The sequence below is a fragment of the Vicugna pacos genome, chromosome 6, assembly GCF_048564905.1.
Source record: "Vicugna pacos chromosome 6, VicPac4, whole genome shotgun sequence".
In the NCBI taxonomy this organism is placed as follows: domain Eukaryota; kingdom Metazoa; phylum Chordata; class Mammalia; order Artiodactyla; family Camelidae; genus Vicugna; species Vicugna pacos.
This window is the reverse complement of record NC_132992.1, coordinates 38,909,559-38,931,104: the sequence shown is the minus strand read 5'-3', so window position 1 is coordinate 38,931,104 and position 21,546 is coordinate 38,909,559. Positions and strand designations below refer to the sequence as shown.

General features: G+C 37.7%; 2 protein-coding genes and 1 pseudogene across 7 annotated transcripts in view; 2 read left to right on the top strand and 1 right to left on the bottom strand.

Moving 5' to 3' along the window:
* The window catches only part of AP4S1 (adaptor related protein complex 4 subunit sigma 1), a 38,716-nt gene extending 29,802 nt beyond the window's left edge, over positions 1-8,914 (bottom strand). Inside the window, exon 1 of one of the 4 annotated variants that reach the window (XM_031678915.2) lies at positions 8,699-8,914. The gene's annotated coding sequence lies outside the window, so the exon portion shown is untranslated. Of the gene's footprint in view, positions 1-8,317; positions 8,654-8,698 lie in introns of those variants that run through there. The other 3 variants (XM_015242002.3, XM_006207578.4, XM_072962917.1) reach the window with 3 other exon arrangements.
* On the top strand, positions 2,263-2,449 carry LOC107033839 (small nuclear ribonucleoprotein G pseudogene; annotated as a pseudogene).
* STRN3 (striatin 3) overlaps positions 7,326-21,546 on the top strand; it is an 88,622-nt gene continuing 74,401 nt past the window's right edge. For 2 of the 3 annotated variants that reach the window (XM_015242000.3, XM_006207575.4), the window contains exon 1: positions 7,326-8,197. In XM_015242000.3, the coding sequence (XP_015097486.1) occupies positions 7,916-8,197 (282 nt within the window). In that variant the 5' untranslated portion in view covers positions 7,326-7,915. The remainder of the gene's footprint in view (positions 8,198-21,546) is intronic. The other variant, XM_006207576.4, reaches the window with a different exon arrangement.

Sequence of the window (21,546 nt, the reverse complement as noted above, 5' to 3'; positions counted from 1 at the left end):
CTCACGCTAGCCTGACTCCAGTGTCTGTGCTCTTACCCACTGCTCTTTACCTCCAGGTTTGCTTCAAGACCCCAGTAATTCAGTGACGGCTGTAATCTGACAGCAGATGTACAATTTCACTCCCTATTCACTATCATAAATCTAATTCTGCCCAGTGTACCTTCTGAACAAAAGCTTTCACTGGCTAATATGCATATTTTGGGAGTTTCAATATTGACCCCTGGGCGTATTACAAAACGCACAATTCTAACAGACGATTTACTTTTAGTTGATCTCACCATGTAGCCTAAAATGCCTGAGAAGTGGCTCAATCAGTTAACGTAAAACTTCAGGACAGTAGAGCTCACACTACATTTACTACAGTGTGTTTAACATTTGTGATAGGACCTAAACTTCCAAAATTCTTACAGTTGACTCCCTCTCTTAGTGAGTTCAGCTAATCTCCCTTTCTACTTCGAATAAATAAAACATACACAGCAAATGCTGTCCAAGGCAAGCCTGCAGACATGTATCTGAATTTAGTATCATTCTTGTTCAGATCAGGTATCAGGTGGCCTGCGTGGTGCCCTTTGCCCAGGAGTACTTTTTGCTTTTCTGTATTTCCTAATAAAGTATAGCAACATATTACAGCTCTTGCTGAAAACATAAACAGGAGATTAAAGCTGGCAGAGAAGAGCCTGCCCAACAATTGTCCAGAGGATTTTTACACTTAAATTTACACTCACTTGTATCTCACAATCTCTAAACAGCAAAAATGTCACATTTACTTTAGTAGAGATCAAATAAAATATTTCAATAGCAGGGCTGTGATAAATAAATTTAGGTTAACTAGCAGGCAATTTAAATTTTAAAATGCCAAGAGTGCATACAAGCAAGGGAGTGGTAACAGTAACAGAGCAGTTTCATGAGCTCCCAGGATCTCCTCACAAAAAAACAGTGAGAGTAGCTAGGACAGAAAAAAGCAAAATAAAACAAAACAAAACTGTACAGGAAACATCCTTACCAAAAACCAAATGAAAAACATCCCCTGGAACTCTAGAATACTAACTATCCTTAACAATTAGCATGGGGGAACCACAGATGTGTTGGCAGAAGAGGAGGTTGGAAAATGTGGTCTTGTCAAGAGTCAAAAGAGCTAAGGAACCCAGAAATCACCAAGTCATCATTCTACAACCGCCCACCTTGAAGTGGGAACCCTACGAGGGAATCTAAGTACCACAGCAGATACTCAGAAGAGGCTTCGCTGGATCCCTTTTGCCCATGAGGAGAGGTCTCATCCAGGACCCTGAAGGCTTGGTAACCCCTGGTGGAAGCTATTTTGTAGGACTCAGAGTTGAGGAAAAACTGTTGAGACTAAAACACACTTTATGTATTCAAAGACTGCTAGCTCACTAGCTAAGGCTGACAATAACTAGATCGGGCTGATCAAGTTTAGTACATTACAGGACTAAAACTGAGACTAGACATCATGTGCTGCCTGGTGTGATGCAATAGGAAGTACACTGCATCCCCAGTGGAGAAATGTTTTTGCCAAATATTAAAACCTGCATCTGGGGGGAGGGTATATAACTCAAGTGGTAGAGCTCACGCTTAGCATGAATGAGGTCCTGGGTTCAATCCCCAGTACCTCCATTAAAAATAAATAAACCTAATTACCTCCACCCAACAAAAAAACCCCTGTATCAAAACTATCCTCTAGATGTAACTTCTGATTTATAGGCAATATGGAGGAGAAAGGAATATCCTAAATAATACAATAAAAATGTGATCAACCAAATGTAGGAAATTCTATAAGATAAATAAACTCCTCTTTCAACAAATAAATGGCATGATGATGTGGGGGTGAGGAGAAGACAAATGTAAAAAGACCTAAAGATACAGCAGATAAAGGAAATATGTGAATTTTGTTTGGATTTCAAACCAGTATTTGAAATCACCAACTCTTAAAAAAATTTTTTGAGATAACTGGGGGAAAATGACTATGGACTGGGGATTAGGCTGTATAATGGAATTACTGTTAATTTTGTAGGTTTAATAATGGTATTGTGGTACATTTAAAAAAAAAGTCCTAATCTGTTAAAGATACTTAGAGAAGTATTTACCAATGAAATAATATGATGTCTGAGATTTACTTCAAAATATTCTCAGGGCCTGCCATGGGAGTTTGAGGGAGGCCATAAATTCCATTCCAAAACATCTTTGAGCTTGTCGAGTAGATGCCGTGAGCAAGGCTCAACTCACCCTCTTGAGTTAAAAAAATTTATGGACAAGAAGTTATCATGGAAATTAAATGATGTTGGACAAGTCCAAAGAACCTTGGGGGTTTTGATCCCTTATGAATCTTAAACTAGATGCATGTGTGGAGATGGAAACTAGCAGGTAACAGAACAATACTGGAATGGCAGTAATACGAGGAAATAGTATCATCATGTTAGAAACCTTGGAATGAGTATAAACAAAGAAATCAGTTGCTTCCACACGTCCCATCTCCAAAGAGTCTTTTTACTATGATATAAAAATCGAGTAGGGTACATTTTCATGTTAAACTTTTTTAACAGTCAAAAACAATTCCTCACACAAAAAGAAAGTGGAATAGATGAAATAAGAAGGGCAAAATCTTGATAATTGTTGAAAATGTCAGTTCATTAGGCTTTTTTTTTCTATTGTTGCCATGACTGAGATTCAAAATAAAAAGTTAAAAAAGGTCTATGTGCAACACAATTTTTAATATCTGATTACTATGTTAAAGCCTGTAAAACAAATGGAGCAATGGAAGTATTTCAAAATGCTCCGAAGAATTCTTTAATCTTTTTTGTGCGGTAATTGTCATATACTTTAGGTTAGTCTATTAATAGAAAGACAAAGCTGAAGGTTAACATCTTAAAAGTGTTATTATAAAAAGTAAGTTTTTGTGAATTTTTGCCAAATTTAAAACACTTCCCGAAAAGAACACCGTCTTTAGCATAGATTTCCCAGGCAAGGTGTCTTTGTCCATGTCTGGTATCATTCTCCTGAACATTCTCCCCTGCTGCTCCAACAGGAGACAAACTACATTTCTATGATTGTTAAATTATTACCTAGGAACGTTGTGGCAATTTCCCATTCAGTCACATTTTCCAGTCATTTGGTTCTCATGTTTATAGACCCAGTTCAATTTTAGCCAGTGTTCAGAAGGGGCTCGGCTACAGGCAATCTTTTTTTTTTTCCTTCAATTTTGACATCTCTATGAGTTAGTTATTACACAGTAATATCACAGCTTACTGCTTTCTGACTCATATCACCCAGGAGACAATTCAGCAATGAACTTGGACTAGAATTTTATGTAGCATGCTGAGTTTCCTAAAGGTTTTGGTGCCTATTCTTCTATAATCTGTGAAGGTCCTTTTCCTTTTCTTTCCACACCATATGCTCTTTAAATAGTTCAGGTACCCCTCCATGTACTTCTACAATTTTCTTAGCCACAGGCAACTACTTTAACGTGAAGTAGCTATCTGATCTTATTATGCAGGCTAAACCACGGTGCAGGTCAAAGCTGCCTCATTTTCTGTTCCATCTGCATTATCCAGTTGCTTCTCTGGTATTTGAACACATGCCAACTCTTCTCAAAGATCTTTCTCTGGGCTCTAATATTTATTTGTTCTCTGTATTTATAAATATAAACACTATGTAATTCCCAAGTGACTGGATCACCCTAAAACTACCTAAAAAATGATTTCAAAAGTGCAAATGATTTGGGAGCCAGAGACAGTAATACTGAATCCATTGATAGGACAGTAGGAGGCAGAACTGTGAAGGGAAGCTTTATTTCTTGTTTCTAAATAAACATATATACTCACTGATGTAAGAGTAGGAACACTTCCTATTCTACTAAGCGTTGTGGAAGTGACCAAGAACTCTTATCTCAGCTTTCTCTCTTCCTCATGGAGATAAGGATACTTGTCACAATCTTTTCAGATGATGCAACAAGATGATTAGTGTTTGTGAACCCCTTTGAGCTCTTTGTTAGAAGGATGTCAGGTACTTCATTCGTAAGGCATGAAACGATGTTCAGGTGAGTAATTACAGGAAGTCATATTATTCTCAAAGGCAGGGTCAAAACACTCTGTACACTAGGTATTGCAATAATTGGGAAGAAGGTATCTAAGTGTTAACTACTCCGACTTATTTAAAAGCCTGCTGATAAAATAGATGCACATGAAGTATGACAGGTCCCTTTTTGGTCAGATAGAATAAGCACAGAGGTGTCTAAGATTAGCTAATGGGAAAAATTCCTAAAATTCTAAACTGAGTAAAGATATAGGCATTCACACACACATGTATAAATAAATATAAACTGCTGCTCCTTTGATGATTGAAGATCAGCAGTATATTGAAACTGAGAGAATCAGTGGGAGTGGAGGAGGGATGAACAAGACTGCTGAAAGGACAGAACAAATACGAAGTTTTCAAAGGTGAGTTTTTTTTCTTTTACTTCATTTATTCCTTTACTCAAACTCATGATGTTTGGACTATTATCTCCATTACATAGATGACCAAAGGTGAGACTGAAGAGAGGAAATGACTCAGCCACAGTTTAGGGAGGGAATTCCAGTTAGGTTGGTTGTAAGTGACAATACAGCCTGGGAAAGTGCATTACCTAGAGAGGACAGGATTCTAGGCGCTCACTGCAGAGTGTCCTCAAGAATCATGTACACAAAGCACAATGTCAGTAGTGTAAAACATAATCTCCCAACAGAGGAGAAACTCTTGGTGTCTTTTACTTTTAATACTCAGAACAGTTCTGATCATTGAACCTCAAAAGATAATTGGTACAACAGTAGCAAAAACTAGTAAAAAAAAATTGAGGTGAGGGAAAAATATTCATATTAGTCTAGTCTGAATTTCAGTTATTCATCAAACATTTATTATCTCACTGTTCCAGACACTGGGGGTACAGTTCCTAACAAGTGGGGCATGGGTCCTGCCCCTCTAGGAGGTTACAATCCTGCAGATTACTAACTGTGATCTGGGAAGAATATGAATTAGAATTGCATTGTTGACATTTATAAAACCATGGTTAGAGTGAATGTAGACATGTTCGATTGGAACTCTTCAAAGAGGAAGCACAAGAGAAATCTTTAAGATGGATCTGGACAAGATACTGAGGAAGTCAGGGTGATTGGTACTAAGTAATTTGCCTAAAACTAGACTGGAAAATATGTGAAGGCAGAAATTATGTCTGTTTGGTTCACAATGGATCACCAAGGACTAACAGAGTATCTGAAAAATAGTAGCCAATCAAAAAATTTTTTAAAAAAAGTAAATGAGTGTAGCAAAGATTTTCAGTATCTGTTGTATACAGGTCTTGTTTTCACAATGTTTAGTATGACTGTCACTGAGGAGTACGTATTTAGACTACACGATGTAACAAGTATTAAGAAATAAGCATGGAATACTATTAAGATAGGATGTCTAAAACTTCAGGGATCTAGAAAGCTTCTTGAAGGAAGAAATACTTGAGCTGAGTTTTTAAGAAAGAAGGGAAGGAAAGCCAATGAGACACAGCATGTGTTAAATTCTTGTGGGATGAAATGAACATTTTGCATTTGAGGAACCCAAAATGGTACAGTTTAGCTGGAGAGAAGAATGGGTTACCATGATGATAATGATGGTAGGTGAGGCAATAAGGAAGATCCAGAATTTGAAGGACATGTACATGCTATGCTAAAATTTGGGTTTTATTCTAAAACTAGAGATCACTAAAATATTTTAAGCAGGGAATGACAGGATTAGATCTGCCTTTCGAAGATGACTCAGACATTGGTGGTAGTAGAAGGCCAGGGAAGAGTAGAGGTGGGAAGCTTTAAGCTAAGACATGTATGAAGGTAATGGACTAGATATAAAAGATGTTACTGAGAAAGGGACTGAAGGAGGGAGCTGAGTGAAGGAAAGGTATTAGAATGACTGCCAGTCCTCAGGCTTGGATGTGGTGCCACTTAACATGACAGGCAATAGAAGAGGAGAGTTTGTTTTTTTGAAGTTCGGTGGGAAAGAAAAAGAAGAATTATAAATCCAGTCTTTACTTAAGCTTGACATATCAGTGGGATATATAAATGTGTATGTTCCTCTTCTTTTGATGCCAAAGTAATGGAGGTCAGCCACACCCTCTCACTAAATGCTTCTTGGTGTATACTGGTCTTGAGGCACCATAGTATTTCTCAATTTTTTATGTGCTATGAGGCCCCTCAAAAAGGAACAGGATTGAATAAGCAGGTTGTATACTGGCTGCTATAAAATGGAGAAATAGTACTTAATAATGCTGTGCTCTCGGACCTCATTTCGTATATAACTAAAACACGGCAGCACAGGTAACAAGTCCAATCCTCTCTCCATTAAATAATAACAGTAAAGCAGACATGATAAAATAAGATGTACTACTTAATTTCTCTGAAATTACACTATGAGTGGTCGTATATATTCCATAATGAAAACTTAATTGGTAGTAGGGAAGAAAAATATTTCAAATGCAGTCAATTTTATATGTGATTTTCCTACATAGCTGTAATTAATTAATCTTTCTTCCTTATTATGTTGTCAAATATTATTCTTTTCCTATTTTTTAACCAAATGGTTATTAGCTACATTATCATTTAGAAACTTACCAGTTCATTAAGGGCTTTTCCTGGCAACCTAAGCACATGAAAACACACTTGTGTTTTACATGTACATTATATTCACTCAAACAATCCAGGAAAACATTTTTAGCCATTCATCTATGATTGTAAGTTGTATTCACAATGCTCTGATTTTCTACTTCCATCAAAAGATTCTTCTAAAAATGACAGTATTTGTGAGCTCATTCACTTCTACAACATCAAATTGTTAGTCTTACCAGTCTCCTTCAAAGTTTTCTTTCTCCCTCTGCTCACTGCCAAGATCTAAAATTTTTCATCTTCCCCTCTCCCAACAGAAAAAAACAATCGCTCCTGCTCCCCTCCCAAATTCCCCAAATACAACCCACCCCAGAATAGGAAAGAAGGGAGGCAAATTGGAACAAGTTGTGACGTGCGACCGGGAGCACAGAATTGGGACCAAAGCCCGGAGACAGGGAATCAGTCGCCACGTCCGGAAGGATCTGGGCTACTTGCCAAAAGGGAATGTCCCCAAAGCCCCGAGAACTGACTGGTGCTAAGAAACCAGAGAAAAGAGCGAGTGACAGGCCCGACCCTCTGGGACTGCCTGAGACACGCAAGGAATGCAAAAGAAACGTCAGGAATCCGAGACCGGCTGCGGCCGGCCAGAGCGATCAGCCAGGTTAAAACCCAGCTCCTAAGGCCGACTCGCCGCTGAGACCCTTGGGTGGGGAACGACGCTAGGGGCTGACTGAGCGAGGGAAACGGCTTGCTGGAAACGCAGAAGCCGACTTTCTAAGGTCGGAGTCGGCGGCCCAGGTCCCGGGCCCCTCCGCCAGACACCCACAGCGAGTCTGAGGGCGGGCCTAGGGGCGGGGCCGGAGCTCCTTCCCCGCCTCTAACGGCAACCCTGACTGCGTCCTCAGTACGCCTGCGTAGGGTGAGGCCGGACTCTATTTGGCTACTGGGCGAGCGGCGGCAGCCGGCGTTCTCTACCCGGCATGCTGTGCGGGAGCGGCAGCCCTACGTCTATCCCCTCCCCAACCCTGCCCCCTCTCTCCCCTCCCGCCGCGGCCCCCCCTTCCCCTAAAGTGAGTGAGTGAGACGGGCAGATGGAGGAGGGACTGTAATGGCGGCAGCCGGCAGCTCCCTGCTCTGACCCACGGCAGGCATACAGCAACGACCCCCTCCCCGCCCCTCTCCCAGACGGCCTCCGCCCCGCCGCCAGCGCGGGGCCACCCTCCCCGGCCCTTCCCCCAGCCGTCGGCGTCTCGCCCTGCGCCCCGGCCGGGGCCCCACACACAATGGACGAGCTCGCCGGAGGCGGTGGTGGCGGCCCGGGGATGGCGGCCCCTCCACGGCAGCAGCAGGGACCTGGGGGGAACATGAGCCTTTCGCCAGTGGGGAATGGAGCGGCGAGCGGCGGGGGTCCTCCGGCCGCCGAGGGAGCGGGTCCCGCGGCAGGCCCCGAGCTGTCCCGGCCGCAGCAGTACACTATCCCGGGCATCCTGCACTACATCCAGCACGAGTGGGCTCGGTTCGAGATGGAACGGGCGCACTGGGAGGTGGAGCGGGCCGAACTGCAGGTACCTCGCTGGGGTCGGTGTGCGGGACGGCTGCTGCGGCGGGGTTCCCCCGCCGGGGGGGGTGGGGCTGGGACTCCCCTCAGTCGGACTTGAGGCCTTGGGAGGCCGAGAGGAACCTACCTGTGAGGCTCGGGGGGCGATGTACCTGGCGACGGCTCTTCCTAGAGTCCCCCTCCCCCTTTCCCGCAGAAGCTTGTTACCCAGCCCTCACTAGCTGCGCGGTGCGGGCTTCCTTGGGGCAGCCATTTTGGCTTTTAGTATGGCGTCTGCGGGGGCTCCTCCGGAGGCGGCCTGCCGGGGCCTCCGGGGCTTGGGGCCGAGTTCCTCTGTGGGAGAGTCCGGCGTGGGGCTAATGGGCCCTGAGCTTGCTCTTGTTTGTACCTCTTGAGATGCGCAACGCGAGGAGAGAGACTGGGATGGGCATTTTACCACCTTTTCCCCGGTCACCCCCCTTTCGGATTTGGCATGTCTGCCCCCCCCCCCGGAGTTGGTAGCCCTTACTCTTTGACAGCCACGCTTCTTTCCAGGGCTGCTACGGAGCACAACGGCTTGCGGCTGACCTGTGAAGTTTTCATTTCCTATCGCCAACTCTAAGTACATTCTTACCTGGGATGCTGCCTTAGTCACTTAGATTGCCTTTGAGTTCTTCCTTAGTGACTAACTCATCAACGCTTCTCTATACGGAATTCTTTTTAGAGTACCCTTCCTCAGACGTCCCTCTCCGCCATTCCCTTATTTACCCATATAAAGCCAAAGCAGACTATCTGTGCTGTGTTTATGAAACGACCAAGAAAAGATTTAATATTAGCTTGAAGTAAAACGTACTTTTCTGATATTACTAACTCACGCAGGGGAAGCAGAGTTAAATGTCTTCGGGATCCTTCAGAATTGAGCCGGACTCGATCTTAAGGTGAAACTTGTGATAGGTTGGTTTACCTAACTTTTGGAAGGTGTTGGTAGTTTAAGGGCTTATGTATTGGAATTCTGAATGGCTATATCTTTTTAAGAAGATTGTTTAACTCTTGGGTGTTTGTGTTTATTTTTAAATCCCTTTCCAAGGCAAATTTAGGCTTAGAAGAAAAAAAAGCTTGCATCTAAATAGTGCTGCACCTGTTTTTCAAACTGGTATATATTTAGAGTGTAAGTAGTAGTGTTCGCTGACATACATGTCATATATGCCTAGGTTGAATGGTTAGGAAAATGTAGTGTTGAAAGAAGGAAGATTGGATTAGCTTAAAAAGGGTGTCCTCAAACACATACATATATATGTATTCCTTCAGTTTGATTTTGAACTAGTCGACTTTTATTTGACTCTACAAAGTGGGGTAAAGTTAAATTTTCAAAAAGTAAGAAAACATGTATTTTGACACTTTATCAAGTCTTGAAAAATTAATTATAAATTAACACCTGTTAGTCAATTCAGTGTTTTAGAATTGTTCTTTGATATTCTGTTGGGTTTTTTAAAATACAACTTTTAAAAAGCTTAAGTCAAAACTGTTGTTTCTTTTCACTTACATATATAAGTGAATATCTGGGATTTATAGAGTTCTGTACATAACTTTCTACTACACCATATCCAAAGCTAATATTCTGTGTGAGGCACTTATTTTTTAAAATTGCATTTATAAATGCATTGGTACTTAGGCTCATCTAAATAAGACTTCACCAGTCTCTGATACAGTGCCTTTGTACTGTTGTAGGAAAGCTTGAATTTAAACACTTTTCAAGTTAGCAAAAGTTAGTCATTCATAAGCTTCACTGTTGTAAGTAGTTGAAACATGTCTGTCTTGTGTCTAAATCTGTAAAATCTATACAAAAGTGAGGTCTGTGTATATTGTCTGCCCTAGCCCTTGATTTCCCTTCAGTTTTCTTCTTGGGAATAACAAGAGTCTTTTAAGAAAGATTCATTTTCTTGCTTGTTTTCAGTTTACCTGCAACTGGCATACTCTGATACAGCCATTCTAAACTTTTTTTGGTATGCTTATTTTGAAGAAGTTTTATGGTTCTACTGTTCATTTTTTCCAGAGATTTTAATTATTTCACACTGATTCTTTTAGAATGACATGTTCATGATTGTGTTTGTGTTTTTGTTCTATATGTTTCTCTAAAATGTTTTATTAGGAGAATTAATAGGGTTTCAGGTTTGCTTGTGGAATACTGAATTTGCTTTTGGTGCCTTCAGTCTTCAGTAAGAACGCTTGTGAGATACACATTTTAATGTTGGATAAAAAGTTTATTGGGGGATTTGAGTGAAGCATGAATGGATTTAAACTATAAACTTAAACTTATTTTTAAGAAACATCGTAGAAGAACTTGAATATCATTATTGTATACAGCCTTGGGTATACTGTGTATCTATACATACATTTGAAGTATTCAGTATTAAAATTATTCAGTAATGAATACAAAGAGGCTAAGGTATACCTTACTTTGATGTAAAATTTCAATGTGGAATTATATTTTTCCTGGCTTTGGAAAGGATTTTAAATAGGAACTTTGCAGTTTGGTTCTCTTCTCTGTTAAAGAAATTTTGGGTAAAGATCTTTCTTAGAAACTTGGAACTAAACCAAAAGATCGTGTCTTAAAGCTGTTTTATCTTTATGATAGTTCCTTACCTTGGACTCAGGTAAAGCTTTGTTAATAAGGCTCTAGGACAGTGATTCCTAAATGAGAGTGCTAGTCGTAATTATTTGTAAAACTATTAAAAATGTGCAGGCCTCTGCCTCATCCTCAAGACATTTGGGTTGATTTGGTCTAGGACTTGGAAGAAAAAATGGACTATTTGTGGGATTTGGGCAATTTACATTATTTAAAAATTGTAACTACCATTTCATCAGCCATACAACCTTATGAGGTGGGTATCATCCCTCTTTTACAGATGAGGAGACACTTACACAGATTAAATAACTCTGCCAGCTATAAAGTATTGCAGCTGAGATTTGAACCCAAGGTTTGTCTGAATCCAAAGCCTATAATCTTACTACCACTCTTGAAACCATTGTGTTGTATTGCCGTCTTGGCATTTTTTTTTTTTTGTAGAAATGGAATCTGACTTGTAATTCTTTGTCTACCATTTTGTGGCATACGCTACTTCAGTACATTTCCAATAAGTTTTATTGAGCCTCCATGATGTGCCAGGTGTAGTTTAGGTATATTGCAAATATGTGCTTTAATTTTTTTTCTGTAGTAAATATTTAATAAATGCACTTATGTATATACGAAATGCTTGTTTGCCAACTATAAAAATACGATACAGGTAATATATAGAAAATATGACGTTGTAGGGGAGGGTATAACTCAGTGATACAGTGCTTTCTTAGCATGCATGAAGTCCTGGGTTCAATCCCCAGTACCTCCATTAAAATAAATGAATAAATACATAAATATATAAAGAAACCTAATTACCCCCCCAGAACAACCAAAAAACAAGAAAATACAGTCCTGTAGTTTGTATCCCAAAACTTTAAGTCTCCAACAGATATGAACTTTTAATTAGTGTTTGTGTTTTGCACACTCTGGCATATAGATCTGTCATAATGTGACAGATATTGCCACCTAAAGATAAGTTTATAAGAGATACTTCTCTAAGACGTAAGTTGATCTCTTCATTTTTAATGGGGGAGCCTTTTTTTAATTTGCATTCCTTTTATTGAAGTATAGTCAGTTTACAGTGTTGTGTCAATTTCTGGTGTACAACATAATGTTTCAGTCATACATATACATATATTTGTTTTCATATTCTTTTTCTTTTTTTTTTACATTTTTTATTGATTCATAATCATTTTACAGTGTTGTGTCAAATTCCAGTGTTCAGCACAATTTTTCAGTCATTCATGCATATTCTTTTTCTTTATAGGTTACCACAGGATATTGAATATAGTTCTTAATGGGAAACAACTTAAACTGTTTCCCTTATAATCTTTTATTGCCAGGGTAGTCTAGAATACTGATTTGGAAATCCTGGTTCCTTTTCTGTTACAAGATTTTTATAAACCTACTATGAAATTACAAAAAATAAGAACAGTATAGAATTTTTTCATAAAGTTATTCCTTTTATCCTGAGAGTTTTAGCCTTTGCAACTTTTGCTGTTACGCAGTTTTCCTATTTTATATCATGGTGACTGTAGAGTAAATTTTTTAATTTGAGTCTATAGTCTTATGTCATATTCTCCCTGTTTCTTTTTGAAGTTCTTGAAAACAATTTAGGGACCACTAATTTGGATTTCTCTTCTCCATTTACCCCTTAATCCTGCTGTATAGTCTGCTTTTTTTTTGCCCTTCTCTCTCCTTACACCTATCCGAACACTTTGTAGAACAGTTTTTTTTCTTGGTGGTTGACCTTCAAATTGCCAAATCTTGAGGCATTACAGAGCATGTGCACTTAACTAACACTATTGACAATTTCTTCCCCAAAATTCTTTTCTTTGGCCTCCACTCTATAATTCCTTATTTTTCCTTTGGTCACCTTACCGTTTTTCTTCATGTTTCCTTTCCTTTGTTCTTAGTTATTGTTACTTGGAGTTCTAGTTCTCTTGTTTTCACTGTATATTTCATATACAGTGTTAATTGTTTGCTAAGTGTTATTCCAGTGCTTCAATATTTAGTCCTTTAATCCAAAAAAAATTATTTAAAAAAAGTTAGTTTGGCATGATTGATTTCTTTTGTTGTTGAGTGTGTGTGTTTGTTTGTTTTTAAAACACTAGAATAACGAGGCTCAGAGGTTAAGTAATCTGTCCAAGATCATTTAACTAGGAGTAGCTGAGCTGGGACTTAAACCTGGGCAGGCTGCCTCTAGAGGCCACGTTCTTAGTCACTGCTGTATCTTTGACTTCCACATATCTCAGACATATTTCTAACTTCCTGTTTAACTTTTCTGCTTCAAATTCAGTACATCCACTTTTCAGTTCATCTCAAATGTCTGCTGTTTCTCCCCACAAAACACACTTAATTTGCTCATTCTCCTTTATTCCCTGTTATTGTTAGTATTTATCATCATCCTTCTCATCAGTAGATGCTAAAGAGATTAGTGGATCCTTCTAAATATGTTGTCTTTGAGTTTTATTGATTCTAGTGTAAGTATTCAGTGAATATATTTGACTGTTACTTTGTGCTAAGTATATAAATACTGGGTATATAAAAGATGTATGAAACAACCACCTTGCCCTGGAGGAGCTTGTACTCTAGAAATAATAAAATATGATATATTAGAAATTAAAAGGATGCTGAGAAAATAAATGGTGATGGGAAACCTATGTAGATAGTGAGCTTTCAGATAAATAGCTAAGCAATTATTGAGCAGTTTATATATGCCAAGAATTGTTTTAAGTTCTTAATGCATATATTAGCTCATTTAATTTTTATAAAGTTCCTGAGGCAGGTAAGTATACTTTTAGATCTGAAGTATGATTACCTAACCATAGGTATTCCAGTTGAAAAGAAGAGCATTAGAAGTTGCAAAGCAGGAAAGAACTTTGTTGGAAGTGTGAACTGGACTGTAGTGATTCAAAGGGCTATCTAATATAGATAGCCTCAGTATCCTAAAATATGTTTTCATTCAGTGATTACTAATTTGGGGGGATTATAGTCTCCTTTGCATATATAATAAATATTATAAGAATAGAGGAATAACCTCTTCTAGTTAAAAAACAGAAATTTTTTTGGCCTAGAATGTCCCTGACGCCTAACTATTGACCTAAGGAAATAACCCTGATTTAAGCTGTGCTTTTCATTTCTTTACTACCACTGTTTTAGTTTCTGATGCTACTCCTGCCTGAATTCTCTGGAATAAATAATGTGATGGTTTCCCTCATCCATGCCCCTCTCTTAACAGTATATATCTAAAAACGATAAGGGCTTTAAAAGACAGCTTTGTAGTTGTATACCAAATTATTAAGACAAATGGACAATTTCTTAGTTATTATCAAATATTCATTGTTCAGATTTCTAATTTTATCAGTTATCTTTGAATGTTTGAATCAGGATCCTAATAACACATTGTAATTAGAACCCTCTCCATCTTTCTTTCCTTTTCCTTGCCACTTTTTTATTGATGAAATAAGGTCTTTGGTTCTATAAAGGTTTGCAAAGTCTTTGTTTTGCTTAGTGCTTTCCTGTAGTATAGTTTAATGTGTTCTTTTGTCCTGTTTGCTTTCCCTATAATTTGGTTAGTTGAATCTAGGGGCTTGATCTAAATTGGTTTATTATCTCTTTTGGGGTGGAGAGGCAAGACTACTGCACAGGTGGTGAAGAGGTCTTTCATGGGAAGGCACACTGTGGTTGTCTTTCCTGATGTTAGCATCTGTTGATGTACGTAGGAATATTCATCCATTAGGACCACCCTTGGTTTTTTAAAAAAGTTAAGAAATTGAGATATAATTCACATAGCATAGAATTCACCCCTTTAAAGTGTACAGTTGTCCCTCAGCATCCGTGGGAGGATTGGTTCCAGGATGTCGACCCTCTCCCATACCAAAACCCCTGAATACTTAAGTCCCTTATATAAAATGGAGTAGTATTTGCATGTAACCTATTCACATTCTTCCATATACTTTAAATCATCTCTAGATTACTTATAATACCTAATATAATGTAAATACTTGTAAATATAATATAAATGCTATATAGATAGTTGGCAGCACATGCAAATTCAAGTTTTGCTTTTTGGAACTTTCTGGAATTTTTTTTCCATATATTTTTAATGCATGGTCGGTTGAATCCATGGATGCAGAACCTGTGGAAACAGAGGGTTGACTGTACATTTCTGTGGTTTTTAGTATATTATGTTGGGTAGTCATCATCAGTGTCTAATCTCAAAACATTTTCATCACTTACAGAGGAACCCTGTTTAACCTATTAGCAGTTAGTCTCAATTCCCCCTATTCCTTGGCAACCACTACTTTCTTCTCTGATAGAAAGAATAATCTTTCTATGTCTGGGTTTGCATATTCTAGACAGTTCATATAAATGAAATCATATAATGTGTGGCTTTTGGTGACTGGCTCTTTCACTTAAGATACTGTTTTCAGGGTTCATCCATGTTGTAGCATGTAACAGTACTTTATTCCTTATTATGGCTGAATAATACTCTATTGTATGGATATACTACATTTTGTGTGCCTGTCAGTTAGTGGATATGTGGGTGTTTCTACTTTTGGCTATCATGCTGTTATTAACATTTATGCACAAGTTTTTGTATGAATAGATGTTTTCAGTTCTCCCAGGTATACACCTAGGAGTGCAATTGCTGGGTCATGTTCAACTTTTTGAGGAACACGCTAAGCTGTTTTCTAAAGTGACTGTACCATTTTACTTTCCCACCAGCAATGCAGGAGGATTCCAGGGTCACCATTACTTTTTTTTGACTTTGAAATGTGTTTTTATTATTAAATTTTTTTTTGTAAAATGCACTTCCTTCAAATTTATTATTTTTTATTGCAAATGTGTTTTCTACCCCGCCATAGACTTTATTTTTTAGAGCAATTTTTATAGTAAAATATTATAGTAAAATTGAAAGTACAGACAGTTCCCAAATTACCCCTCCCCCATCAAAGCCTCCCCCACCATCAAGAGCTCCACTAGTGTGGTACATTTGTTATAGCTGATAAACCAACACTGACCCATCTTTATCAACCATAGTCCATGATTTACATTAGGGTTCACTCTGTCTTATACATTCTTTGGGATTTGACAAATATGTAATGACATGTATCCAACTTTATAGTAAGCAGTGTTTTCACTGCCTTAAAAATTAACTGTGCTCCACCTATTCCTTCCTCCCTTGTCTAAACCCCTGGCAACTAACTGATCTTTTTACTGCTTTCTATAGTTTGCTTTTTCCAGGATATCACCTCATTGGATGCATACAGTATGTAGCCTTTTCAGACTGGCTTCTTTGACACAGTAATGTGCATGTAAGTTTCCTCCTTAAATGTCTTTTTGTGACTTGATCTATCTTTTCTTTTTAGTGTTGAATAATATTCCAATGTATATATGTAACAGTTTATTTGTCCTCTTACCTTTTGAAGAACATCTTTGTTGCTTCCAGATTTTGGCAGTAATGAGTAAATGTTGACGTTTGGGTTTTTATGTGCATGTAAGTTCAAGTAACGTAGGTAAATACCAAGGAGCTTGACTGCTGGATTGTATAAGAGTATCTTTAGTTTTTAAGAAACTGCCAGTCTTCCACAGTGGCTGTACCTTTGCATTCCCACCAACTATGAATGACAGTTCTTGTTGCTCCACATGCTTGTCAGCATTTGATGTTGTCAGTATTCTGAATTTTAGCTGTTCTGATAGGTGTGTAGTGATACGTTGTTTTAATTTGCAATCCCTGATGGTATATAACATTGAGAGTCTTAATTGCCACCTGTGTTTCTTCTTTGGTGAGGTGTCTGTTCAGAGCTGTTGCCCATTTTAAATTGCATTCTCTGTTTTCTCCCTCTTGACATTTACTTTGGTTTTGGATGGAATGAAGTTGGGCATTGTTTCACTTCATGTATGAGTAATTGTTCAGTAAATGGCAGTCATATTATTACTTATAACACTTACATATTTACCTTATAAGGTACTTTAGTGACTTGACTTAAAAGGAATGGCTAATTGTAATACCACCTTGCCTTTGGCTGTCCTTCCAGGAGATATTTGTAAAGTCTCTAACTATAAGGGACTGAGACCTGTTTGATAATCATAATCACCTGGGATGCTTTGATCGTACAGATTTCCACAGTTTATCCCTGGCCATTGTGATTCAGTAGTCCGAAGTGGAAATGTGTAGCTGGTGATCCTGATTATCAACCAGGTTTGGGAACTTGCATGATCAGACTTTTAATGATTTGGTATAATCCAGTTCTTCAGCCTCTTTCCCTTCATCATCCTCATTCCTCCTGTTGATATTTTAAATTTAAGAAATTTATCACTCTCTTCTTTGCATTCACAATGTATGCTTAAAATTGTTGCACGTTTCTTATTTTCACTTTCTGCTTTCCAGTACATTAAAGCTATTTGTTAACAGGAACTTACTGGTTTTGAATATGCTACAAATTTTTGTTGGATTCAATTGAAACATGCTGTGGTGTTTGATCACATAGATGAAAGCATTACATGTCCATAGAAAAACTATTAATAACAACCTGTAAACATTTAATGAGTGCTTTCTGTAGGTTTAGAATCATTCTGGTTTTCATACAATCCATAAATTATAGATAACAGTTACTTCCATTTTAGGCAGAAGGAAACATGGACAAGAGGTTAAATGACTTGCTGAACAGAATGCAGTAAATAAGTAATGAAGCTAGGTACTGCTGAATTGCTTTTGACTAATATTTTATGCCATCTTAAGGTGATACCAGTACCTGGTGTTCATTGGGACAAATGACTCATGAATAGGCTCAGTGTGACAAGATTTAAAAGGCTGTTTATAACTGAAGCAGTTATAATGTGTAGTGAAATTTTGAATCATCTTCAGATAACTTGTGTAAAAAAGTTTTAAAAATTCTAATTAAAAATTTTTCAAACTATTTTTTGAATAGGTAATGCATGGTTCAAAATTAAATCTTGTGTTCACCTTGAGCCTGGGCACCCTTAGTCCTACATTAGTAACCACTTTTATTAATACTATAGGTATCCCTCCAGCGTTCCTTTGTGCAGACAGATGTAAACAGATATATATACTTACTTTCTTCCCTTTTCTGGTACAACAGTTTGTAAACTGTGTACTCTGTTTTTCACTTTGCTTTTTCATTTAACATTCCTTGGAGATCATTTTAAGTCTGTTAATAGAGAACAGTCCCACTTTTTTAACAGCTGCAAGGTATTCTATTATTTGGACATGCCATCACTGATTTAACTACTTCACTATTGCTGGATGATTGTGTTAAATTTTCACAAAACATTTTAACTGTGTTCTTAAATGGGTGAGCATTCAGCCTTCTGCCTCAAAATAAACTTTTGTACTGCTTTTTTGATTTGTAGGATTGTTACTGGTATTTGTAAAAATTTTTTAAATTTATGTTATGCTTTGTTATTTCATGGCTTGCATTTAAATCTGAATTTAAATTAGAGGTCACAGATGTTTTAGCTTTGAAAGTTGTTAGTTAACCAGGACTTGGTTCCATTTAAGCTGTCTCTTACTGAAATCCTGAAGAGTGGAGGAGAAAGACAAAAAAATGAAATAGAAAAATAGAGGGGTATAGGGTACATGGAAAGAGGAATAAAGACAGTGGTAGAGAAACACTGGATGAGTGTAATAATATGCCACCAACAGTTGTTTCAGATAATAGAAATATTTCACAGCGGCTAGACTAACATTTGTTTTGTTGCTTTTCCCCAAAACTTTAAAAAGTGGATCAGACTTTTATAAAGGCTTTTATTTTTAAAAAGGGCGATAGTGGGGATAGAGATCCTAGAAAGTCTGTAATTATGAAACTTTATATTGCATATGTCACTGCACCCTGGTCATTTTCTTTCTAATATTTAATGTAATTTGTAATTTTAAGCTTATTTGTTTATTCTCTCCACACCACCCTTTAAGATTGATAGTAAGCTTTTTGAGAGGAGGAGCCTATCTTTTTTAAAACTCACGTGTACCCAGTGTGACAGTAGAGAGTCTGGCACATAAATGCCAGAATAAACCATTAGTTTTTGGGACAACTGGAAATTTCTCAACTGGAAGTGTCCCCAGACATTTCCAAACACCCTCTGAGGGGGAGGCAGTACTAATTCTTTTGAAAAGTTATTGTAGTCCCAAGTCCTTAGGGGTGTTCAATTGATGATAGACCTTCTCGTATAAAACTTTTCTTCTGTCACCTGATTTTCTCTTTTTGGTCGATTTTCTGAAATATTTTCTTGAATTGCAAGGATGGTTCAACATAGGCAAATCAATCAATGTGATACACTACATCCACAAAAGAAAAGACAAAAACCACATGATCATCTCAATTGATACAGAAAAAGCATTTGATAAAATTAAGCACTCGTTTATGATAAAAACTCTAACCAAAGTGGGTATAGAGGGAACATTTCTCAACATAATAAAAGCTATTTATGACAAACCTACAGTCAGTATAACACTCAGTGATGAAATGTTGAAAACCTTCCCACTAAAATCGGGAACAAGAATGCCCACTCTTACTATTCAGCCATAAAAAACGACACCATAACACCATTTGCAGCAACATTGTCCCCGGAGAATGTCATTCTAAGTGAAGTAAGCCAGGAATAGAAAGAACAATACCATATGAGATCAGTCATATGTGGAATCTAAAAAAAAAAAAAAAAAATACAAAACAGAAACAGACTCATAGACATAGAATACAAAATTGCGGTTGCCAAGGGGGCGGGAGGTGGGAAGAGAGAGTGGGATTTCAAAATTTGTAGCTACTGACAGGCATATGCAGAAGAGATAAACAAGATTATACGGTATAGCACAGGGAAATATGTACAAGATCTTGTGGTAGCTCACAGCATAACAAAAATGTGACAATGAATATATGTATGTTCATGTATAACTGAAAAATTGTGCTCTACACTGGAATTTGACACAACGTTGTAAAATGACTATAACTCAATAAAAAATGTTAAAAAAAAAAGAATGCCCACTCTCACCACTTCTATTCAACATAGTATTGTAAGTCCTAGCCATAGCAATTAGACAAGGAAAAGACATAAAAGGGATCCAAACTGGAAGAAGTAAAATTGTCATTATATATGGATGACATGTACTGTATATATAAAGCTCTGAAAACTCCACACAAAAACTATTAGAGCTGATAAAAAGAATCCTGCAAGGTAGCAGAATACAAAATTAACATACAGAAATCAGTGGCATTTCTTTACACCAACAATGAAATATCAGAATAGGAAAGTTAAAAAAAAAATCCCTTTTAAAATTGCATCCAAAAAAATAAAATACTTAGGAATAAATCTGACCAAGGAAGTGAAAGACTTATACATGGAGAGCTACAAAACATTGAGTAAGGAAATTAAAGATGGCTTAAAGAGTAGAAAGATATCTCATGTTCTTTGATTGGAGGAAGTGAAATGGCCATTATTAAAATGGCCATACTACCCAAAGCAATCTGCAGATTTAATGTGATCCCTATCAAATTACCCAGGAAATTTTTCACAGAACTAGAACAAATAATCCTAAAATTTATATGTAATCACAAAAGACCCAGAATTACCAAAGCAATACTGAAGAAGAAGAATGAAGCTAGAGGAATAACTCTCCCAGACATTTTGACTACAGAGCTCCAGTAATCAAAACAGCATGGTATTGGTACAAAAACAGACATATAGATGAATGAAACAGAATAGAGAGCCCAGAAATGAACCCACAAACTTCTGGTCAATTAATCTTTGACAAAGGAGGCAAGAACATAGAATGGAGTAAAGATAGTCTCTTTAGCAAATGGTGTTGGGATAACTGGACAGCTGCATGTAAATCAGTGAAGTTAGAATACTCCCTCACACCATACACAAAAACTCAAAATGGCTTAAAGACTGAAATATAAGACAAGATACTGTATACCTCTTAGAAGAAAACAGGCTAAACATTATCTGACATATATCTCAGCAGTGTTTTCCTGGGGCAGTCTACCCAGGCAATAGAAATAAACACAAAAATAAACAAATGGGACCTAATTAAACTTACAAGCTTTTGCATAGCAAAGGAAACCATAAGCAAAACCAAAAAGACAACCTATGGAAAGGGAGAAAATATTTGCAAAAGATGAGACTGATAGGGGTTTAATTTCCAGAATATATAAACAGCTCATATAACTTAATAAAAAATCAAACAACCCAATCCAAAAATGGGCAGAAGACCTAAAAAGCAGTTCTCCAATGAAGACACACAAATGGCCAATAAGCACATGAAAAACTTCTCAGAATCGCTAATTATCAGAGAAATGCAAATCAAAACTACAATGAGGTATCACCTCACACCAATCAGAATGACTGTCATTCAAAAGTCCACAAATGATAAATGCTGGAGAGGGTGTGGAGAAAAGGGAACCCTCTTAACACTGTTGGTGGGAATGTAGTTTGGTGCAGCCATTACGAAAAATAGTATGGAGATTCCTTGAAGGACTGAAAATAGACTTACCACATGATCCAGCAATCCCACTCCTGGGCATATATCCAGAGGGGACCTTAATTCAGAAAGATACATGCACCCCAATGTTCATAGCAGCACTATTTACAATAGCCGAGCCATGGAAACAACCTAAATGTCCGCCGACAGATGACTGGCTTAAGAAGTTGTGGTATATTTATACAATGGAATATTCTTACTCAGCCATAAAAAATAATAAAATAATGCCTTTTGTAGCAACATGGTTGGATCTGGAGAT